The sequence below is a fragment of the Dipodomys spectabilis genome, unplaced genomic scaffold (assembly GCF_019054845.1).
Source record: "Dipodomys spectabilis isolate Male_0828 unplaced genomic scaffold, ASM1905484v1 ptg000156l, whole genome shotgun sequence".
NCBI lineage: Eukaryota > Metazoa > Chordata > Mammalia > Rodentia > Heteromyidae > Dipodomys > Dipodomys spectabilis.
In genome coordinates this window covers 1239332-1264928 of record NW_024870833.1, presented here as the reverse complement: position 1 = coordinate 1264928, position 25597 = coordinate 1239332, and the positions used below count along the sequence as shown (strand labels likewise).

General features: G+C 36.7%; 1 protein-coding gene across 4 annotated transcripts in view; it reads right to left on the bottom strand.

Annotated features, from left to right (window-relative positions):
• Window positions 1-25597, bottom strand: part of Dmd (dystrophin) — a 1242252-nt gene that overhangs the window by 225653 nt on the left and 991002 nt on the right. For all 4 annotated transcript variants that reach the window (XM_042692421.1, XM_042692422.1, XM_042692423.1 and 1 more), the window contains one exon: window positions 1986-2064. In XM_042692421.1, the coding sequence (XP_042548355.1) occupies window positions 1986-2064 (79 nt within the window). The remainder of the gene's footprint in view (window positions 1-1985; window positions 2065-25597) is intronic.

Below are 25597 nucleotides of genomic sequence, written 5' to 3'. Positions count from 1 at the left end.
TGTGTGTGTGTGCCAGTTTTGGGGCTTGAACTCAGGGCCTGGGCATGTTCCCGAGCTTCTTTTTGCTCAAGGTTAGGTCTCTATCACTTGAGCCACAGAGCCATTTCCAGCTTTTTCTGTTTATGTGGTGCTGAGGAATAGAACCCAAGGCTTCATGCTTGCTAGGCAAGCACTCTACCACTAAGCCATATTCCCAGCCCCTAGATTAATCTCTTTATGAGTGTCCATGTCTGCAGAACTGACCTTCCTGGAACTGGCCGTGATAAGATATGCTTTGAAAGGTATGAGGATGGTCCAGAAGCTCAGAGCTTCTGCCTGATGTTATACCACTAGAGAGCCATTCCTCAGGCTTATGGATTTTTTACCCTATTAAAATGCAAATAACCCAGGAGAAGTACACATTAAACTTTACCTGTCATCTGGGTTAAATGAGTATAACATATCATTTTCTGGGAATAGGTTTTTAATAGGGAAGACAGGGGAATTTGGGGGAGGGGGAACAAGACAAAGGGAAGCAAATGTGAAGGAATACACAGAGTACCTGAGGAATTCATAATAGTAATATTTTTATTTATGGCTTATGAGTCATTTCAGAATATGTTATCACATTTAATCTCAATTAAATCGAATGGCTGTCACCAAGGCAAGTTAAGCAAATCAGAGATTTGGAAAAACATAGAGACAAAATCTATAACTTTTATAATTTTTGTAGCTTTTGTATTTTTATAAAAGCCATTTTCTTACTCATTGAAATATAGTTATTTTTCCTTGGCAATTTTTAAGCATGTATGATTGTGTCTAATAAGTAGACTACATGTATGTAGTATGGTTAGAAATCCAAGAAACTATAACTTCTCAATTAATCCATTGTTGACATAAAACAAAAAAATTAGGGTCAATATCTTCTAGGAATTCTTGTTTTAAAAGACAATGGCCAACTGGAGACACACGTGAAGTGCCTAGTCAAATACTCCACAAAATTTGTGAACATGGATCTTTTTATTAACCCACAGAGAATGGAATGAAAAGGACAAGAAATCAGCAATAAGTGAATACAGCAGAAGATCGCAAAGGGAACATATAGAATCACTTCTTCTCTACAAAATGTACTAATTAATAAAAGTACGGGGTAGTGGTTAAAAACACAGACTCTGGAATGATTTTTTTAAACTTTGAACTTTAGCTCTCTCACTAGGTATGCAAATGTGTGTCTCAAATCAGTTAATATTTGTAATATTGCCAGGCAAAAATGATTGCCTTGAAAAGATGATTAAACCCTGATGTTAACTCCATACAGGAGATGTACAGCTTTTAAATATCACAAAATTCAACATATGTACCTGTATGGAGAAATAATTGGATAAATTAACAACCATCCAGTGGATACCAAATTAATATATATTGTTATATTAATAGAATATTCCAGTACTTAAACATTTAGTGAGCTAAAGCTATCATTCTTTAGATTAACTATAAAATATGTAATAATTACTAATAGTACCTAAATGATGTGAAAATAAGAAAATACAATTAATAAAATATTAAAACTGGCAAATAAAAAGAATGAGCATAGCCAACAAAAAGAATTAAGGAAGGCAAACTCATATGTTGAGATTCCCACTTAGAGTCAAAAGGAATTTAATGAATTATCATGAGCATATAAATTCACAAGAACATGTGTTGTGTGATTATATCATAATTCGATCATATGAGGTGTATTAAATGAACTGATATTGACAGAATGACAAACATTAATAAAGTTAGCATGTGAATACATTGCAGGAAAGAATTATGCATTGAAGACCAGACAAATGATCGGACTGACCTTCCTGTTCATTAACTTTTGAATTCATTCACAAAGTTATAGTTAAAGATATTTCATATTTCTCACCATACGAATCAGAGAGGGCTGGAATTCAATTCTTAATTCTTAGCTCTTAAGATGCACCAAAGAGGTTAAAACACAAAAGCTGAGAACAACTTACTGGAAAGGAAGTGCTGGGATGCTGGGCCAAAGTCCCTGTGGGCCTCATGCAGCTGCCGGACACGGTCCTCCACAGCCACCTGGGAAGAAAAAGAGAGAAACGTTTTTTTCATCACATATAAGGAGAAGCAATTGGAGGGGATGTGGCCAAAAGGGAACCCTACTGCATTGTCGGTGGGAGTATAAACTTGTTCAACCACTTTGGAAAGTAGTATGGAGGTTCCTCAAAAGACTCCACATAGACCTTCCCTATGACCCAGCAATCCCACTATGGGGCATTTACCCAAATGATCACACACAAGACCATACTAAAGCTACCAGCACAACTATGTTTATTGCAGCATTATTTACCATAGCTAAGATATAGAACCAACCTAGATGCCCTTCAGTAGATGAATGGATCAAGAAAATATGACATATATATATATATATATATATATATATATATATACATATATATATATATATATATATATATACATATATATATATATATATATATATATATCCAATGGAATTCTATGCCTCCCTCAGAAAGAATGACATTGCCCCATTTGTTAGGAAATGGAAAGACTTGGAAAAAATTATATTAAGTGAAGTAAGCCAAGCCCAAAGAAACATAGGTCCTATGGTTTCCCTTATTCGCAATAACTAATATATGTCTAGGACAAGCAGAAAAGATGAAAAGCTATGTAGATATGACCAGATAAGATGATGCTAAGCGAAATGAACCCCAAGATAGGGGCACAAATGGTTTATTTCTTGATATTGTTCCTATTTATAATGTACCATGTGATTTTTTTTGTTTCTTTGTATGTTCTTCCCCCACGGTATAACCCCGTTTTCACTGTATTTGATGTCAGTGCCCTGCATCTTATATATACATTTCTCTAATTTGGGGAGAAGGGAAAAAACAAAATGCTTAAATAGGGATACAGATTGACCCATTGTAACAATGAGATGCACAAGACACTATGTTGAAAAACGAGCTTCACAATTTAGCGGGGAGGGGGATTGTAGTTGTGGAGGTGGGAGGGAAGGGATGGTAGGGGAAAAACAAAGGAGGAGGTAACAATGCTTGATAGGAAATGTACTCATTACCTTGCTCATGTAACTGTAACCCCTCTGTACAGTATTTTTACAATAAAAAGTATTAAAAAAGGAGAAGCAATTAAAACAACATTTCCTTTTTGTTAAGATGGTTTGGCTTTCCAATCCATGATTATGGTTTTACTATATCCTAAGTGTAAATGGTCTCAAGGCCTATTTTTTTAAAAAATCAAACGAAGGCCAAACACAAAGGATATGATTTGTCTTGTAAATGACAAAAATGATATTCTTTACACACTAATCATTAACATCCACAAATAAGCTACTGTCTCACTCTGTATCATCAAAAAGTACAAAGGCCCATTTTTTTTGTGTGTGTACTAGTCTTGGGGCTTGAACTCAGGGCCTTGTACTCTCATTTAGCTTTTGGTTTTTCTTTGCTACATTTGAGTCACTCTTTCAGTTCTGATGTTTTGTTGGTAACTTGGAGATAAGAATCTTTCAGATTTGCTTGCCTAGATTGGCTCTAAATTGAGATTCTTAGATCTCACCCTCCTGAGTAGATACGATTATAGGTGTGAGCCACCAGAATCTGGTAGAAACTAATTCTTCTACCAAAAACAAGGGGTTAAAGGATATCAAAATTACCTATTGTTTATCTTTTAGTCAGACTATGGTTTTTGACCAACTTTTTGGAGTTAATATTAATTAATAACGATCTATTGGGTTATAACTATTGCTAATAAAGAACAGATGGTCAAGAATGAAGTATCAAAGAAATAGGGACAAAGAGTGAATTTCGGATCAAAATAGGGTGCTCAGTGTGATGAAAAAAAATTTCAGATTCCAATGTTCAGTGGATTTGGTAATTACTGAGAAATATGCCTCTGGCAGCAGAAAGAAAATATTGTCATCCATTTTTTTCTCTATTAGGATTTTCTAATATAAAATTGCCCAGTGTCCTAAAAGCTCAGTGAATTCCATTCTTGGTGGGAATAAAGGAAAAAAGTTCGTGGTGGTAAAATGGTGTACTTTGTCATCTGACATTTCACCCAGCCAGTATTAGTGGTAGCCCCAGGCTTCCTATAGCTCTCTAACCCTGAATGTTGGTTTGGTTGTCAACAGCTTATGGGAAACTTTTGTTTAGTTTATCCATGGGCTCCTGTGGTGTGGAGAATTCTCAACAAGTAAAAAGGATCTTCCGCTCATCAGAAAAGTAGTTCAGATTGTCTAGCCTAACAATAACTCTAATGTTCCAATATCAACATAATATCCAATATAGATTTCCAAAAATCATTTTTCACTTTTGCCTTAGCCTCTTCCATCTTTGCATAATATTTAGGTAACCAAAAAAGGTTCTAAAAACAATAAAGGATTTGCCTCATTGTTATAGATACAGAAGCAGAGGAACATTCTAAGTTTGCCTGATCTGCCTTATGCTTCTGTACTTCCAGCCAAACTACCTGCAGAATCCACCAAACTCTCTGCTGTTCTGTGATATTCTAACTAACAAAGTGCCGGAGAGATTTCTGCTTGTGGTTCTTTCTCTCTCCAATGTCCTACCCCACTTTCCTCTCTACATAAGACCATTAGAATTCATGTGCCTACTTTCCTATCTCCCAGGTTAGAATGAATCCTTAGTATTCTCACAGTACCTGACATATACCTGAAAGAATTCTATTACAGCCTCCATTGTAGATATGAACACAAGTTATCTCCTAAAATAGATTGTAAATCTTGTGGTAAGCAAGGATCGTTCACTGTCACCCTCCTAAAATGCAAGTGCACCAGAATACATTCTGACACTGACTGCTTAGGTGTGCTGGTTAGTTCTTTGTGTCAAAGTGTCTGTGCCAGAGGATGCCCCAATTAAACATTATTATGGAGCTAACTGTGAGGTTTGTATTATAGTCTATGGATTCTGAGTATTTCCCTCCCAAATATAAGCAGGCACATCCCATCAGTTAAAGGCCTAAAGAGAAGAAATGGTATCTTCTTTTTTGGCCCTCTTGCCTACTTGAGCTGTCATTAGTCTCGTCCTGTCTTTGTACTTGGATTTACCCCCAACTCCATGACCTCTTCCCTTAAACTGGAAGTCTACCACCAACTTTCCTGATCTCAAGTTCGGGACAGCAGATCAAGGCATTTCTTAGGTTTTATGAAGTTATAATCTAATACCCTCAAATCTCTCTCTCTCTCTCTCTCTCTCTCTCTCTCTCTCTCTCTCTCTCTCTCTCCTATCATCTATCTTCTATTTTCTATCTATCTAATTTTACTTATACTGGGATCCTATTTCTCTGGGGACTCTGACTAGTATAATGGCTCTGTGTAAATTATTATACTCCTAATTTTCTTTATTAGTAAAATTTGGACAGTGATACAACCTACTTGATAGCTTTTGTGGGTATCAAATAAGGTTATATATTATATATAATATAAATGTTTAGCTTAGTTTCTGAATGTGTAATTGTTCAATAAAGGTTAATAGATATTATTGTTGTTGCTATTACAGTTAAAATGGAGATGAATAAGTTTTAGTATACAGTACACTGTCGACAATATAAAATTGGCAATATTAAATACTACATGCAAGACAGTATGCATTAAAATTTAATCTTCATAGTAACTCTGTGATAAGATTTAATATTATTATTCCACTTCATTGATGTAGAAATAGCCATGAGAGACTTAAAAAGAAACTTGTTTGGCCAGGCTTGATGATACACATCTATAATCCCAGCACTTGGGAGGCTGAGGCAAGGGGACTGAAGGCCCTTTTCAGCTACAGGCTGAAAGCTGCACTGAAAGCTAAAGGCAAGCCTGGACTATGTAGGGAAACACTGTCTAAAAAAATCAAATGAAATTGTGTTGAAGCTTAAGTAGTTACTAAGTTGCCAGTGCCAGGTTTCATACTGGCTCACTCTGGCTCTTGCTCTTAATTACTCTCTGGGAAAATAAAATTGAACGAAGGATATTTTATCAATATTTACTAAATAGTTACTATTAAATTTATTCATTTTAAAATCAATTAACTTGTTGAACATAGACCAAATGAAGTGTATATATCTATGAAACTTTAGTCATGGATGTATTTTATGAAGCAATACAAAGCCAATTATTGGTCTTAAAGAGCAAGATACCGTATTATCATGGAAAATGGTTATGAAAGAACACATGCAAGTGAATACAATTCTAAATTTAGAATGGGTTATTTCATGAACAACTTAGTCAAGAGATGAAGGTGAAAGGAGATAAAGGTGGACAGGGTGGAGGAGATAAAGATGGCATATGAGATTGGAAAATGATCTTAAATCTTAAAGAAATCCCTAGGGGATCATAGAGATGGTAAAGGAGTATTAGTGAGCCACAGACCCTGTCATTTGAATCACATGGATGTAGCAACCTGAGTCCACTATAACTGTCAATCTCTAAAGGTTGTTTACTTTTATACAAGGAGATCTCCAGTGGTAGTTTCAAGAGTTACCCCATGCTGTCAAGAATTTAAAATGAGATCAAAGTGAATTTCCATCCTATGACTCAAACTTACAATATCACATGAGAGTGAGACTGAAATTAAAAGTGTATCATGTAATGGAATAAAATAATCAGAAAATAACCTTAACTAAAAAATATAAGCATAAATATTTCATTTTACAAATTATCATTGGAGGAATTTTTAAATTTTTTTATTGTAAAGATACTTTACAGAGGGCTTATAGTTACATGAGTAAGGTAATGAGGAGGAAATGTTTATGTACACTGAGTGTGCCATTGACTGAAAGACTAATTTAAAGAAAGAAACATTTGAAGTCAACCAATGTCTCACAAGCTGTGGCTACTTAGCACTAAGGCACTTTGTTCTGTGAGCAATTATGCAAGGAAATGAGATTTGATGAATGTTTGAAACAACAATGTCTATTACATTCTCTGCTTTTAGTCAACATAATATAATATACATAAACCAGAAAGCAAAGGCCAAAAATTATATATGTGTTCATAAAAGTATATTGTGTTAATAAAATGAACACATAAATAACACAAACTATAATCTCTATTCTTTGGAAGCATACAGGGTAGGAAGTGAGACATAGTGATAAGCTCAGGAAAGGCCTGGGGCAGTGAGTAGTACAGGAGTGTTGAGGAAGAGAAAGATCCACAATTAGGCTGGGCACTAGTGGTTCATGGCCTGCAATCCTAGATCCTGAAGAGGCTGAGGTCTGAGGATTCTAGTTGAAAGCCAGCTTGAACAGACCAATTGAGTGACTCTATCTCTAATTCACCAGCAAAAAGCTAGAACTGGATGTATGTCTCAAGTGGTAGAGTGCCAGCCATGAGTAAAACAGGTGAAGAGAGTTCAGGACCCAGGTGAAGAGAGTTCAGGACCCAGTGTTGAGCTCCACTACACACACACATACACACACACACACACACACACACACACACACACACACACACACACACACACACACACACACACACACACACACACACACCCTGGCCCCCCTCCCCTCCAGGCCCCTTGGAAGCAGATGGTGCAAAACAAGTCATTTTAGGAGCAGGAAACTCAGGATTTACAGGCAAGAGTACCAACTCAATATGTGAGGTGATTCACTATTTCAGAGGCAAGTTCAGTTTTAGAAAAGTTAATCTCTGGCTTAAAAACTTAAAAACAAAACCCTGAGTCTGTGACTAGAGGCTATTGCAGTTGACTAGATTTGAGATAACATGAAGCATTGGAGTTAAGATAACATTACCTGGAATGTCAAAGAATACACATATTAGAAAGCATTTTGAAGGACGTACTATTGGATTTAGTATTAGAGTATAATTTTGTTTTTTTAGCTCTGGGGATTGAGTCCAGGGCTTCATGCATGCTAGGCAAGTGCTTTGATACTAATGTATTTCCAGATCATGAACTTAGTCTTTGAAATAGTAAATCAACTCCTAGATTTCAAACATGCAGGATTTGAAATACAGCAATTGGAAAAGAAAGGGGAAAGACATGATGTATGTATGAATTCATTTGAATATGATGAATTTCACTAGCAGTGAAACTTTTAACTGGAGATATCATGTATAACCAATTAGAGATGAACAATTTGTCTGAATCATTAAAAGAATGAAAGGAAGTGAGAGTAAAGGGCATAAGAGTGAGCATTGATAGATGAGTTGAGAATAAAGATCTAAAGGAGTTTAAGTGGAATCATCTAAATAGGTAAAGAACCCAATTTCTTCTACATTAATAGGCAATACCCTGTTTTCCTTTTTATAAGAAGTAATAGATGTATAACATCTTTTTGGAAGCACACATCCTGTTTCTACTATTAGATCATAGATCATGAAAGCTTAGAACTGGAAGAAACCTTATCTATTGATACATGAGGGTCTATTCTTCAGAACTATCCCAGATGGGAAGAAAACTGCCATCTGGTCCATGAGTACTCATCATCTAGTTTGCAGCAGTTCTACAGGAGGGGAAAATAAGGTCTTTTCCTTTTTTAATATGATCTATGAGGACAGGGCTAAAATCTCCCCCCCCCCCCCATGTCAGCCTCAGTGACTTAGCCAACTATTTGGCATGTAATGGATACTCAATTCACATTAGTTGAGTGAATTAGTATATAGTTGATTCATGGATTTACCATAACAATTATATTTTAAAGAATCTCCTTTCCAAGATTCCTGATACAAGTTTTTAGAAAGTCCCTTCCCTTTCCTCTCTTTCTACTTGCTCCCTTCCCTCACCTCTTCATCATCTCCTCTCTCCCCATCATTATCCTGTCTTTCTCTCCCTTCCTTCCAATTTCAATACTCAAAGTAAAAAGCAGGAAAGAATAAAAAAATTAGATTCATTTTGTCTATGATATTAAATTAAAAAATAAAGCAATAATGTCTAGAAAACAGCCCCAAAGACAAAAATGTCCCTCATGTTTGTTTGATTCTAATTTTAAAATCATATTTATATAGCTTTGAGGGCTATCTATTCTTCTTTTCCTTCTCATTTTATTCAAGTTCTGTAAACAATGTGTGTTTGAAGAGACTTCCTGTCTTGCTCCAGTAAGAAGCTTGTTTTGCTTTTTTTCCCTTTTTGTGTTGCTGAAGATTGAAAGTAAGGTCTAACACGTATTTGGTAAGTGCATTACCATTGAGCTACATCCACAACCCTAGAAAACGTCTCTATATTCATTCAAAGGATAAGTAGCTGAATGCAACAGACCTTGTCTGTCTTGTTCACAATTTAACAGTGTCTAGTACCCAGGAGATGTTCAGTAACAACTGATTGAATGACATTTTGAGTTCCTATCATTTATTTGGCACTGTGCTAACCACAAATGTGGCAGACTTGCAAATGTAATTTGAGGGTTAATGGATGAGTACTAAGTCATCCAACTAAATTAATCCTAACATATTCTTAACTCCCAGCTGTGACTGCTTCCTTAGGCTCAGTCCATAGCTTTGTGACTTTTGACTGAAATCTTCATTTCAAGCTTTCCGTTTTTTTCAGAATTACTATAAATAAGCTAAGAGATTAAATATAAGAGAGAAAAGGAAGGAGCAACTGCTGTGGCTTTTAGAAATTATTTCAAATAAATTTATCTAAATGTAAATGTTGATGACTTAACTTTGTTTTAAATTCTAAAGAGCATTCTTTTTTTTTTTTTCCTTCTTTTGACTAGCTAGGCACCTTGAGTTTTTCTCACCAGATGTTTTGGAGGGGCACAGATCAGTTAATGATGAGGAAATGCATTGTTAGACTCTGTAGTTTCTTCCCATGTCCAGGTGTTTTCTATTGATACCACATACAGAAATTGTATTTTCTCCAATGTACCGAAAATATGTAGCTAGGCACATGCATTTTGATTTTCTGGCTCTCAATTTGTGTAAATCCTTGATAAATATCTATGGGCTTGTAAGACCTAGACTTCACACCTATACTAATGAGCTCATATAAAGAAACTCTAAACAAACCAAATCCAATCAATAAAACTTCTTGTACTGTGATGCTAATGAACAAACTACAAACATGCACACAAGCATCTTCATAAGTCTACTCAGAAGATCTTTGTCCTGCAGTTTTGCAGTCTCTGCAGTATTCTGAGTGCATGCCTTTAGAACTCATTCTCATTTCTAAATCCTTACATGGAACATTCATAAGTATATGACTAAACACTATTCAAGACACTGGACTGAGATTTATTTGAATTAAAAGCCTTTTGTCCAACTGCAAGCTTTTTCAGTTAAAATCCACTCTTCGAATTGAGTTATAACTGAGAAAAATAAAAGGTTTGGTTTGAGATGAGCATTGGTAATAAGTATAGCTCTGCGGCCAAGCAATCTAGGTTTGTTAAATGCAAGATCCACTTTAGTCTCTTTTGTTTTAATTAATTAATTAATTATTGCTATTTAGGAGACTTAGGAATTAAACAGCTCCTTGCATTTGATTTCAGGAAAGCAGTGTCCACCTAGTGTCTATACCGAGAAGGAGTATGATCATTAGTTAGTTTTAGCATAGATACTACCATGTGCCATCTGAGATTATCATTAATCTATCTTTTTTTACATGCATTTTTGCTATGTAACCAGCCTATGCTGGTCTTGAACTCCTGGGCTCAAGCAATCCTCCATCTTTAGCTGGAATGCTTTATCTAGGACCTTTTTGCTGGTACCCCTTAGCTATGTCTTCTTAGCTGAGATTTCCACAGCTGAGACGATAGGCACCTATGATGGTCCATTAAAAATACTTCTTTCATTGCTTCTCCACTTCCATTTTATGTGCTTCTCTGCTTCCATTTTATGTCATTATTGATTCTTCTCTTAGTCTTTTATGATTGCTCTCCTTCTTCCTTTTCCTTTTCTTCTTCTGCTCCTCTTCTTCCTGCTTCTTGATTGTATTCTATTCTACAGTGAGTTATATCCCCAGCATTGACTCTTTTTCTATACAACCTACTAGAACAGTACATAGACTTCATAGTCGGGTTTTTTTTGCATTTGTTTGTTTGTTTGTTTCCCAGTTCTGGGGCTTGAACTCAGAGCCTGGGCACTGTCCCTGAGCTACTTCTGCTCAAGGTTAACACTCTACCACTTGAGCCACAGCACCACTTCTGGCTTTTTCTGTTTATGTGGTACTGAGGAGTTGAACCCTGGGCTTCATGCATGCTAGGCAAGCACTGTACCACTAAATCACATCCTCAGCCTTCATAGTGTTTCATATGAAGTGGCTGCACATCACTGAGATGGATGAGGCATACAGGGTCCTAGCCAGGAGCCAACTTCTATGATCAGCATTAGTCTATTATTTGTGTGTGTGTGTGTGTGTGTGTGTGTGTGTGTGTGTGTTTCTGTGTCTGTCTGTGAGCGTGTACATATCAGCATATGGTATTAGAATTTCAACTCAGGGCCTCTAGCAAGCACTCTATCACTAGAGTCACATCCCAGTCCTCTTGATTTGAGGTATTGGGATTTGCACTCCAGGACTGTGATTGCCAAGTGGGTACTTTGCCATTGAGACATGACTATAAACTTTTTGGCTTTTGTTATTTTTCGAATAAGGTCTTGCTTCTTCCTAATGGAGTAACCTACACTGAAATTTTTCTGTTTATATTTCCTGTGTAACTGGGATGACAGCTGTATACCACTGTGTCCAACTTTTTAATTGATTGAGATGGGGGTCTCACAAATGTTTTTGTCTGAGGTTGCATTTGAACTGTCATCCTTTCTCCTCTCTCAGCTTCCTGAATAAAGTTACAGATGTGAGGCATCATATATGGCTCCAATCTTATTTGTTTTAGTATTTTTCAGATAGGGTCTGGTGCTTTGTGCCCAGGACCAGCCTCGGACCACAATCCTCCAATCCCTACCCTCCATACCTTCCAAGTAGCTGGATTAGAGGCAAGCACTGTTTCACCTGGGCCTTTTTCCTCTACTTTTGAGGAATTCTTACATTACTTGAAAAGCAAGAAAAGCAGCAATTCTTTGTCCATTGTTTAGGCTTAAAACTTCCACCTCACCAATTTCTGAAATGCACTTTGAGATTTGTTTGTTGCTTTTAGTGCTCAGCAATTGCCTCATTCTGTGATAATGGAGTCAGGTTATATCAACATTATGTTGACTTCATAGACCCAAGTACCTTAAGGGTATCATTAATTTTAATTTAGAAAAGCAGCAATCAACCTCCTATTGCTTCATTTGTCAAAATATCTTTAGTTTTAGTTACATCCACAAATAGTTTTGAAAATTGTGACAGAGAGGGCAAAAAGATCATAGGAAATGTTGGTTCTCTTTGCTTTTTTTAAAAAAAAATTTTCTAAGAAAAATGTTTTGTCTCTAAAAGATAAAAGTGGAATTATCCTGTTCACATGATGTAACTTGATGCAGATTTTAACTTAAAAAAATTGGTTCTCCTTTAAAGCTTCTCTAATACATCTTGTGATTTGCAACAGGAGCTAAAAGTCAAGTGGTTCTCACCTTGCAACACCAATTCCATTAAATCATTTACATTTGGCTATTTATTCTTCAGCTTTATTTATTCGACGTTTGGAAGGTATCATGCTCACAGAAAATTTCTGAGGCCAGTGGAGCATTCCTTCCTAGGGTTATTCAAGGCCAAAAGTAGCATAATATTCACATGCTAATTACATAATTATGCCTCTTGGTATTAGAATGCAGAAGTATTCCCAAGGACCAGAAGTGGCAATTAAAAAATATCAATGGGATAAAAGAGAACTGGCATCATTCAGAGAAACAAAAAGACAGCATATAGAGGAGTAAATAAATTCATAGTTAAAAAAATGACTGAATCAGGTTGAAACCCTGAAGATGAATGAAGAAAAAGATAAAGCACCAGAATATTTTAATCTCAATGGCAAAGCCCTTACATTTTGGGTAATAATACACTTGTAGAATTTCAGTTTGTTCTACTAATCATCTTTTTAATGAAGGTTGGAAGGGGCAATCTGCTGAAGTCTGTAAGCTACAATCCTTAACCAAGGAAATCAACCTCCTTAAATTCCACCCCATGCTCACAGTATTTCCAAAGCTTTCTGACATTGACTCCCTTCACAGTCAATTTGTCTGCCTATCAAAGAACCTTGTCTGCCAGGAGCCCATTTTCAGTTCCCAGCTCTCCTCTCTGGCCACTGAAAAGCGCCTTTCTTTTCTTTCAGTAATGCAGAGCTGCCAAACCAGTATCATGCCATTCTTTACAAATCAGTAAACCGGAAGATCTCATCTACTGTACTTCCAAATCCTCCAACATTCAGTCTTTCTCTCTTTTTTTGTGTATCAGAGGAGACGTCACATACTAAATAAATAAGTCATTCATTGAATAAGCTCTTCATAATAAAAATAGACAAGATAGAACTATGCGTTTTTATTGGTTCTTGGTGGAGATTTGTCAGAACTGGATTAAAAAATGGATTCACACCCAGTCTACACAGGCTTTCTCCGACTGCCGTCTTTATACTTTTCTAACTTACATATCCCTCCTTCCCTCTCTCCTACTGCTTTCCTCCTCCTTTTTGCCACCTCTCTCCACCTCCAAGGCTGTTTGTAAGCTCCCAGAATAATCATAAGACTTCCCTAAACTATTTTAGATATTTTCACTTCAAATCTAAAGGAAGCTTTTTTTTTTTAAATGTGGCTTTACATAGTGCAGAAAACTACAGGGGGAAAAAATTTCCACAATACAATGTGATCTTTTATAGGAGAAACAAAAGATTGAATTTCTAGGTCATCAGAGAACTAGGTATACTTCCCAGAGCAATAATCTCAGGTACTTTATGAGATTCTTCCTTTCACTAAAGCAAGAAATCCTAAAATCCATCAGGATACGTGCACTGTACCTTGACTCTCTTCTTAATCCTCAAGTGAAACCAAGACAGTAAAGTGTAATAAAAATGCATACAGCCCCAGGCTTTGTGCCTTAGCAAAGAGAGAAAAAAAATTAAGCTTCTTGACTTAATATGTCTTCTGTGAATAATCAGCCCACTGCATTTGGGGATCTTGCTTTATAATCTTAATGTATAGTGGAGCACTTCATGCTCGTGGTATGACAAGAATAAAGATTTCTTTTCTATAAAGAAGAGATCACCCACTCCCCGCATTCAGTTTCTAAAAGAGAGACATATGCCATGTTAAAAGAAACAAAATTAAGAGGGCAAAGAGCTCTTGATTTTTAGCAATACAGGTTTTGTATTTTACCTGAAGTTGCCAATGAGAAGGGAAAAGGGAAGGGGAAGAAGGGAGGAGAGGTAAGAGGAGGGAAAGGAAGGGTACGGAAAGGAAGAGATCATAAAATTTGAAATTATGTAGCTACCATTGGTTTGGGAACCTCTTGGTTCTATTCCCAGATGTTTATTTAGCTTGTCCTTCTCAACTACTAGTTCTTAGCTGATTAATAAATATCCCCAGGAAGATCAATGATCGCTCATAATGGGCTTCTAGTACTACAGCTGTGAGTATTTGCATTTTAGGAGCAACTTTAATTAAATAATTAAGCAATTAATTACTCAAATATTTATTGAGTGCTTACAAAACACTGGTAGGAGAGGAAGGAGAAAATATAAAAGCAAAAAGCCTATCATTAATGAATTCATGGGTTTGATATTTACAAATAAACATAACAAAGTAGCACAGGAAAAAATGTTAATGCAATGTAGTCATTTTGATGGTACATCTCAACTACCCAGGAAGGGTTTAAGTGATAGAGATTCTTATTGCTATCATTTCCAATTTGTTCTTTGGGGGCTGAAGCTTGAGAATCCATTTTATCTTGAAAGTCCATGGATAGTTCTAATGTATGGCTTGGTTTTGGGAGCCAGACATGAAATATAGTAGAAAGTCACTACTTTTGTGAGTCAGGGAGACAGAAGTCAAATTCCTTATTAATCATTTGACCATCAATATCTTATCAAGGAGTCGATGAACCGTAGTTTCCCTGTTAATAGAAATACTGAAAGACAACATCAACAGCCACAACAGTAATGATAGATAAGTATAGAACCATTTACAACATCTCAAAGGTTGTTTTTAAGAATTTTATAGTTATATTTCATTTAAGCCTTTCACATGAGAAAGTAAACTCGAGAGTAGAACTTAGTTGATTTCATTCACTATTGTGATCCTCAAGGCAGTGCCTGTCTCATAATAGGTACCCAACTCAGTATTTCAATGAATGAACTTTCATGAGGAAAGTGCTGCTATAAAGGCTATTTTACAGATATGGAAATGGATGTACAGAGAATGGGATGTAGTCAAGTACACGATGGGAAAATGTACTTCTTAGCACCCAGTGGGTATTCTTCCCCCTCCCCCAACAGAAAAGTGTTAAAAGAACCATAGTGGTGGGCAGTGGGGGTTACAGGAAGAAGTTGATTTGAAATGGAGCTTTCAAACCTGGGTAGTCTTATGATGGGTAAAAGTAGAAGAGACATTCTAGGTGTCAAGGGCAGAATGTGTAGGTTTTGGTGCTAATTTCGACTTGGATGTAGAGTTTAAACACTTGAAAAGCTGAGTACAACAAAACTGGAAATCTAGCTTTGAGTCAAAACAGAGCAGTACTTGACTTTCAGCCCAGCGCTGGTGGTAGCTCACAGCTGAAATCTTAGCGATTCAGGAGGCTGAGATGTGAAGATCACTTTCAAGGTCCGCTGGGTGGGAAAGTCAGTGAGACTCTTATCTCTAATTAACTACCAGAAAAGCTGGAAGTGGAGCTGTGGTTCAAGTGGTAGAGCTCTAGCCTTGAGGAAAAAGCTCATAGATGATGCCAAGGCCCCAAGTTCAAGCACAAGGACTGGCACAAATCAACATCATCAACAAGAACAACAAAAAGGGGAGAGTTCATCCTGTTGTTTGTGGAAAGGCAGTCAAACATTTAAAAAATAATTACTTTAAAATTCGATTATTTTCCTTTTAATTCATTGGCATGATAAATTTAAGAATAAAAATACTTAAAGAGTCTGCTCTTCAATGTGTCCCTCTAGCTGTCCTGCTCTCCATCTTACCCTCGTTTTCAGTTTCTGCCTCAATCTATTCAAAGAAGAAAATCATATACTGAGAACAGTGCATTGCAAACGGTGTTGTACAATGAATGGAAAACATGGAGAAGGCGATGAAAAGATAAGTTGCCAGAAACAAAACTGAGAGACGGTATAACAGGATGTAAGAAGTTCAATGTCATAGAGTCAGAAAGAAGAGTCAAGGAAAAGCCCCAGTGTTTCATCACAGGTTGGGGAATGTATAAAAACCAGGAGAAACTGCTGGCCCAAGGAGGTGGCGGAGCATTGGTTGACATAAGAAAGCTGTGGGCTAGGAATGGGCATGAAGCTCAGTGGTAGAGTACTTGTCTAGCATAGAGCAGACTCTAGGTTTAATCACCATTAATGTAAATCCATTGACAAAACAAAATAAGTAGTGTTCATTTGCCTAACATTATGATAAGGCCAAAGCAGTAAATCATGAGTGGATGAACAAAGATTGGAAAAACATGGTGAGAAAATTTTGAGGACATCAGTGACTTATAAAAGCCCCTACTATCAATCATCCTGGTGGTTAGCAAGATGTCTACTATAGCTTGGGAAGAGACAGTCTATTTTGCTAAAAAATGAGTTAAAGCCTGGTCATCATTTAACAGCATATTATTTATTTGTTTTGAAAAGTAGGAGAATAATAGGATTGGGATGAATTCGGCAGGAGATTCCACAGAAGTTCCAAATCATAGCTTGTCTTTTTTGAATCTGCTCAGTTGGGGATAACCAGGCAATTTCTATCATTTAGCAGGACTCAAACAAGTATGGCTTAGAGTATGAGAGGTGGGTTCAAGAATCAATCATTTGCCAGGCATTTTTCAGGTGTCTCTTTATCTAGTCTACTGTGTGTTCTTATGGAGAGTGGCCATAATGAAACATGAGAAGTCCTCTTCTCAAGAAGCTTGTTTCAAAAAGGTAAATGTCCCAGGAGCTAATGAGAGACTCTTTCGATATTCATCTGGGTGTTCCTGACCAATCAGAGCAATAGGTTGTTCTCAAGTGGGAGAGTAGTGGGAACTGGGACAAGCTGAAAATATCCAGGAAGAGACTGTAATAGAGTCATGGTTTTAGAACAGATCATTTGACATTTTGGCATCTCTTGTCCATTGAGGAGTATGTGTTCTTGAATAGGTGCTTTGTATGGAGTAGGTGATAATCTTAATGGATTAGAGAGATTCCTGCAATGTCAAACAGTATCACTTATATTGTTGTTTTCTTTAGTTTAGTGAGCAACAACTCATCATTCTCCTCTTTCCTTTTAATTATCTTACAATTGTTTGCAAAGAGCTTTCAGTCAGTGATTGGTATAGTTTTTTTCATAATTGATTTTCTCATGATTTTTGTGACTGTAGATGTTAGATATAAATACAGTGCATGATTTTGTGTTTAGATAAAAACAATGAAGTATTTTCTTGAATAAAGTGCCAGTACCACTACTGCTACTACTTGAAAAATGATTTCAATGTACTAATATCAAACTTTTTTTCTAGAATTTTCCAAAGTAATGTTAAATCTCATATACAGAACTTTGAACATCTAGTCCTTGATCTAGGATTGAACACACATTTCACATTTTGAAGAAAACTTTTATTTTTTTTTTGGTTAGCTGATCTTTTTTATCCCTTCAGGCATTAACCAGTCTTTTTATTTTTCTAGCCACAGTTCTGGAGCTAAATTCCCTAAAGGAGAACGCATCTATTAGATGGTTCAAAACGTGTAAGTTTGCTTCTGTTGTGTTATTTTTCAGTAGAAATTCCAGAAAGAAAAATATACCCTTGCATATGTAGTAAATATTCACTGATTTAACTGTAATCTAAAATGTTTAATATTCTAATCTTAGCTGGTACTGACATTCAGCTCTGTAATATACAATGTAGAAAAATACAGCAGAGTGAACTTGTAGAGTAAACAAACCTACAGCCCAGGGATATTTAAACATCAAAACAAACTGATACTTTTGAAGTAACACTTGCATAAGACAGTGGATATACTAAACATAAATGATTCTTATCTACTTCTCAAAGTAAAATCCTCAAGGACAATAAACACAAAGAGAACTTAAGCCAAATTCAAATGAGCATTTCTTAAAAAAACAAATTTTTATAACTATTCAGGAATAAGACAGTCCACTAATTCAAGGCAACCTTTGTGCCCCAAAGCTAAATAAGCTGGATGGAATTTCAAGAACAAGTATTAATGGTTGCAAAGAAAAACCAAAGCTAATTATCAAGCATTATCAAGACAAAAGATTCTCATAGTATCTACGAGTACATATGTGTACATTTGATAGGTATCAGGAGAGCAGTTAGTCACCTTCAGGACTACTAACATTTTGGCACAGAAAATTCTTGATGTGTATGTTGTCCGAGGTGGGCGGTGCACACAAAGGCACATAAGTACTATCCTCTGTAATACAGGATGTCTAGCAGCATGCCTGACTTCAATTTACTAAGTGCCCAAAGCATATCATCTCATGTTGTGACCACCTGAAATGTCTCTAGATGTCAGCATGTCCTTGGAGGGGACACAGTTACCCTCAGTTGAGAACTACTGGTCAATATATAAAGCTTCACCTATTTTGTATACACGGATGTTGATGTTTGAAAGATTTGATCTCCATTCTGTGACAAACTAGTGGGGAAAGAATGTTAACTGTTCACAAGTATATACAGACTGTCTTCATCTCTGCTCAATTCAGGGCTTTTCTAATTGGCAGTGTTTGTCCTAGGCTTCCTCAATAGACTGGTATAAACTCTTAAGATCAGTGATGTGATTTAATGGATCCCCTTTCCCATTTCTGTTTCCATCCTCCTTTTCTCACAGATCATATTGTTTAACAGTCTGCCTTGGGGTCTGATGCTTGGATGACCCAATTTGTAAAATCAGTCAGTCAATCAATCCTATCATTCCATTCTCAGTCTAGACAATGTGATGTGGTTTGGGATATTAGGGTTAAAATCCTAGACAGTTTTTTTTTTCATATTTTTATTGTAGAAATACTGTACAGAGGGGTTACAGTGACATGAGTAAGGTGCTGAGTACATTTCCTATCGAGCATTGTTACCTCCTCCTTTGTTTTCCCCCCACCATCCCTTCCCTCCCCACCTCCTCAACTCCTTCTTTGTCCCACCCCCAAGTTGTAAAGTTCGATTTCAACACAGTGTCTTGTACATCTCATTGCTACACTGGATCAACCTGTATCCTTATTTCAGCATTTTGTTATTTCCCTTCCTCTCCCTAAATTAGAAAAATGTATATATAAGATGCAGGACACTGATATCAAATACAGTGAAAACGGGGGTTATACCATGGGGGAAGAACATACAAAAGAACAGAGAAATCACATAGTACATTTTACATATGTTAAAAAGAATAGCAAGAAAGAAAAAAAACAGTTGTGTTCCTATCTTGGGGTTCATTTCACTTAGCATCATCTTATATGGTCATATGTAGATAGCTTTTGACCTTTTCTGCTTGTCCCAGGCATATACTAGTTATTGCAAATAAGGGAAACCATGGGACTTATGTTTCTTTGGGCTTGGCTTACTTCACTGAATATAATTTTTTCCAGGTCTTTCTATTTCTTAATAAATGGGGCAATGTCATCCCAGACAGTTTTGAATGCTTGAAATGTTCAGAATCTCTCTCTTCTGCTGGGGTTGGTGAGGACACTAAGGGGACAGTAGTCAACAACAGTAAAGCTGTCTGAGCATACTTTTTCTTAAGGAATCAGAAATGAGTTTTCTGTCACTTACAATCAAGAATTAAACATAGTATGTTTTTGCCAGTCCTGGGGCTTGAACTCAGGGCCTGAGCGCTGTCCTAAGCCTCTTTAGTTCAAGGCTAGCACTTTACCACTTGAGCCACAGTGCCACTTCCAGCTTTTTCTCTAAAGGTGGTACCGAAGAATCGAACCCAGGGCTTCATGAATGCAAAGCAAGCACTTTACCACTAAGCCACATTCCCAGTCCAAACCCAGGATTCTTTATAATAGAAAGTAAACCATAGAAACATTTAAGAAAATTGGCATTGGCTTAAAAGTTGCTGAAAATGAACTTACAATAATAACTATTAAGAGCTAGGTATATATGTTGTTAAATACAAAGTCTAATGCTTTTTTTTAAATTTGAAGACATTTCATAAAGAAGCAGGAGAGTGCAGAGTTATTTCTATTATACAATAACAATTTTACTAACTGGTATGTTAGTTTCCTCTAGGTTTTTCCCCCCAAACTTATCATAGAGGATAATAGAGAAAGGATACTTGATATTGACTGCTGCAATGCTGTCAATATTCATTAGTTTCTATTTCCTGTTATGAGGCTTTATGAAGACTTGGATAGATTCCTATCCAGTACACCCACCTCCTATTTCTCATTCCCTGTTGCCAATAGTAGGAAAAGAGAGCATTTACATGAGTACAGTATTTGATTCCAACCAATCCCTCAGGCTTGAGACAATTTCAATAACATGTGTGCATTTAAGACTGTAAAGTTAGCCTACTTCAGTACTCATTTTTAATAGAAAGACTTCTTTGAAAGCTAAAAGCCACATTTGTTCTCTGAAAGTATTTAAAAAGCTTCATTTGTAAAAAGGAACATTGACTCGAGCTGCCGGGGATCATTAGTTGGAGTTAGATCCTCAAAGGAGGTTCTATGTTAGGAAAAGGTACTTGGACATTTTAGCTAGGCTACTACTCACCTGGGATTTCACTATTTGGAAGGGCGCTGGTTGTTGACAGACCCTAATGGATATTCCCCGTGCTTTTGTTAAATATTAACATTAGAGGTTCCCTGCTTAAAATAGGGGCATGAGCAGTTCCTCCTTGTACTCTGTTTTAGGAGAAGTTGCCACAGATTTTCAAAGATCAGGTTTGTACCAGGGATTATCAGCCATGGTACCAAAGTATTCACCACTTCCTTTCTGGAGAACTTACTGTCTTGGTCATTTCCTCCTCTATGTGGGAGATAGGAGGGACACTTATGGATGCAATGAGGTCACCTTTCTTGTCAGGTTCTAAACCATTTAAAAAGGAAATCAAACTCCTTTTCTCTTAGATTGAGAGAATTCAGGAAAAAAAGCCATGCAAACATAATGGTTGCCCAGTTGAACAAGCAGTTGCTATTTAACATTAGCACACCAATTCATATTTTCAAGTTCTTTTGCAGTTGCTAGGTACTGGCAGGCACTCTGTTAAAGAAGTCGAGAAATCCAAGCTGGGTTTTGAACATAGAATGATTACTGGAAACAATTTACAAAGGAACCTCCTTTTTTATTATTTCAAATGGCTAAGACCAAAGGCATTTTGAATATGATTTTAAATTGCAAAGGGACCAAGTCATAGGCTTCCTATGTTTCTTTAGATGTTAATCGTATTACTTCAGTAACTGGCATAGGTCTTGGATTTCTTAGGAAATACACTACTAATGACACAAACTGCAGGCACAAGAACAAAAACAATATGAGATGAAGAAAGAAGGATAGTGTCTCTAAGGCCCAGAATGTATCTTTGAACCACTGTAGAATTCACTAGAAGAGGATTACGTGAATCCCCCTGGCTTTAGAAGGTCATTCATTGATTTGTTCCTTTTTTTTTTTTTTAATGTAGGGTCCCATTATGTTGTTTGGGCTAGCCTTTATCTCCTGGCCTCAAGCAATCCTCTGCCTCCCCCCAAAATGGAATTATAAGTACATGCCACCATATTTAGCTCCATTATCTGATTCTTAAGACAGACTTGCTCCTTAGAAAATCTATTATACAAACGAAGAAAAAAAAAGAGAAGTTTGGAGTTGACAGAAATGATCTGCAAATGTCTCAATTTTAGGTACCCCCAACATTGACTGGGTGAAGGTGATAGAAGGATATTAGCTATTCATTGTTCATCACAGAACCTTTCCACTTTTAACTATTTGTTTTGAATCTATGTAATAATCACCACATTCCCCTATTCCACATCCTTTTTGCCTTTCATTTCACACTTCAGTCTATTTCTATCATTCTGATTTCTTTTTGTTCGCTCTAAGCCATTTTCTCTCCTTATTGCTTTATTTAATGTTTCCCGTATGCTACAGTGTAACAGCTTCGTCTCTCCATCCATATCTCTAAATTAGAGGGTCTCTCTTCTTTTTCTATGCAGCAGCTGCTCTTCAACATGTTGTCTTCACTTTTCTCTATTGTAGTCTCTTTTGTGATTGGCCAATAGCAAAATGAAAGTTACTAGAATCCAATTCTAAAAGCACTTTAGAAGGATGGAATCTTAGCATTTACTCTCCAAATCACTATCATCAGTATAGTTGGTGCAGAATGGTATTCCATTTGGAGACTCATTGGATAAGTATGAGTTTAACCTGGAGGCTATAAAATAACAGGGAGAGGGCATTGTGCTCCTTTCCTCATTTATTGCTGAGAACTTTGTGACTGACCTTGCTTCCTTATTTCTAATTATGCCCTTTGGAAAAATAAACTTTTTTCTTTTATATTGCATAATGCATAAGATTTTCCTGGGTCTTATGTGAACAATAATATAATTTTGTTATCAATTTACAGATTATGCAACATAATTTTGGAATATCAAACGACATGCTCAAGGAAGGATTCAATGTTTCTGGATTCAATTTAGTATTTTCTCTCTCCCAGGAAACTAAATTTGGATCCTATTTTAATGACTACCCATGCAACACTGACATGTATGCAATGAGACTGGTTCCATGTTTCTGCTGATAGACCTCATACTGATCTGACTATTCGGTAATGTGGGAATGGTGATTTTTGACAATCAACAATAATACTCAAACATTAACATTTATTGAGTGCTTACTTTGTGCTAGGTTTACACACAGAGCTTTAAAATGATAATTTCATTTGGTAATTCTAATAACCTCATGAGATGAGAATACAAATGCTTGGGTATCTCAAAATTGTTCATAATTCCCCAAGAGGATAGACAACTGGAAAACAAGTACATGGAAAGTTATTGAGTATGCTTAGACACTAGAGAAATATAAATTAAAAGGACAATGAGATAGTCTCACACACATATCAGAACAGCTTTTAAGACAAAAGTAATGATCAGAGCAAATATTGGTGACAATGTAAGAAAGTGGACCACTCACACATTGCTAGTTGGACATATAATAGGATTTTTTAGACTAGTTCAGTAATTTTAAATAGAAACATTCAGCTATCATACTATAAGACAACAATTGTACTCCAGCAATGTTCCAAGAGAACTGAAAAATTAGAAACCTGTACATGAATGCTAATAGCTTTATTCTCAATAATCTGAAAGTAGAAAAAAAGCTTATATGTCTTGCATGGGATGAATTATTAAACAAAGAAAAGAATACGCAAATCATAAAATGTAAGCACTCAATAAATGTTAATTTTTTGAGTATTATTGTTGATTGTCAAAAATCACCATTCTGACATTAGCAATAAAAAGGAATCAACCTTCAGATTGATTTAGATGAGTCTCTGGGGGATTATATTGAGTGAAAAAGTGACTCTTAAAAAGATTACATCTAGCCGGGGCGCTGGTGGCTCACGCCTGTAATCCTAGCTACTCAGGAGGCTGAGATCTGAGGATCGCGGTTCAAAGCCAGCCCGGGCAGGAGAGACCGTGAGACTCCTATCTCCAATAAACCACCAGAAAACCGGAAGTGGCGCTGTAGCTCAAGTGGTAGAGCGCTCGCCTTGAGCTGAAGAGCTGAGGGACAGTGCCCAGGCCCAGAGTTCAAGCCCCACGACCGACAAAAAAAAAAAGAAAAAGAAAAAAAAGATTACATCTGAGCTGGGCACCCAATGGCTCCCGCCTGTAATCCTAGCTACATAGGAGGCTGAGATCTGAGGATCTCTGTTCAAAGTCAGCCCGGGCAAGAAAGTCCATGAGATTCTTATCTCCAATTAACAACCAGAAAACCAGAAGTGGCGCTGTAGCTCAAGTGGTAGAGTGCAAGCCTTGAGCTGAAGAGCTGAGGGACAGCACCCAGGCCCAGAGTTCAAGACCCACAACCAACAACAACAACAAAAGATTACATCTGTATAGTTCCCATATCTATATCATCATTGAAATGACAAAATTAAAGAAGCTTAGATTTGTTTTTGAAGCAATATACCATTAGTCTTCGTCATACTAAAATACAAAAAGCTGGTATGGCATATACTTTCTTGGGTGAACTAGAAAACCAAACTAATTATCTTAAGCGAAAAGCCAGGCCCAAAGAAACATAGGTCCCATGGTTTCCCTTATTTGCAATAACTAGTATATGTCTGAGACAAGCAGAAAAGGTCAGATAAGTTGATGTTCGGTGAAATGAACGCCAAGATAAGGATTCAAATGTTTTTGCTTTCATGCAATTGTTTCTAACATATTTATAAGATTATTTCTTTGTTGCTTTGTATGTCCCTCCCCCACGGTATAACCCCTGCTTTCACTGTATTTGATGTTGGTATAATTTGCGGAGGGGAAGAGAAAAAACAAATCGTTTAAATAGCGATACAGGTGAACCCATTGCAACAATGAGATGTACAAGTCGTTATGTCGATAACGAACTTTACAACTTTGGTGGAGGGGGAAGGAGGATTGGGGGAAGGAGGATTGGGGGGGTGAGGGAAGATGGGAAGGGATGGGAAGGGGAAACAAAGGAGGAGGCTGCAATGCTTGATAAGAAATGTACTCATTATCTTGCCCATGAAATTGTAACCCCTCTGTACAGTATTTTCACAATAATAAAAACATATAAAACTAGTTCTTAAGGAGAAATAATATCTGGATATATAAAACTGAGTAGTGTCTGGTCAGAGACAGGTTTCTTGAGTTGTTAAAAGGTTTTTGGAGCAAGGAAAGTTTGTGGGGGATCTGTAACCACATCTGGAATGAGAGAATCCTTCTAACCACTTACTAACCGCAGAGGGAGGTGCCAAGAAGCCAGAGGTGTTAAGATTGTTCCACTGGTTGGACACAGAGGCTGATGACAAGGATGTTGATAAAGCAGGTATTGGGGCCCAATCCTGAAGGTACTGACAAGTCAAGGTTTTAAGTGTGATGATTAAGTATTCAGGCTCTGGAATCGAACTTCCTGGCTTGCCCCTGTCATTTGCAAATCAAAAGCCACTGAGCAAGAAACCTAAGTTCTTTAAGGCTCAGTTTTTACACCTGAAACTGAGATTGCTTGTTAGAGATACCAAGAAAATAGCTGCTAGGGTTGAGATTATCTATCTATCTATCTATCTATCTATCTATCTATCTATCTATCTATCTATCTATCTATCTATCAATCAAATTCTTAGTTCAATGCCTGGCAACAGTCTCAGTTGGCACATACAGTTATTCCTTTGTTTCCATGGAAGATTGCAGTCAGGACTCTTCAAGGCTGCCAGACTATGGGTGCTCAAGTCCTGTGTATAAAATGATGTAGTGTTTGCATAGAAACCACACACATCCTCCTATATGTTCTGAAGTATCTCTAGATTACTTATAATGCCTAATGCAATATAAATAGCAGGTGTTGTTTAGAGAGGAAAAAATGAACTAAACGTG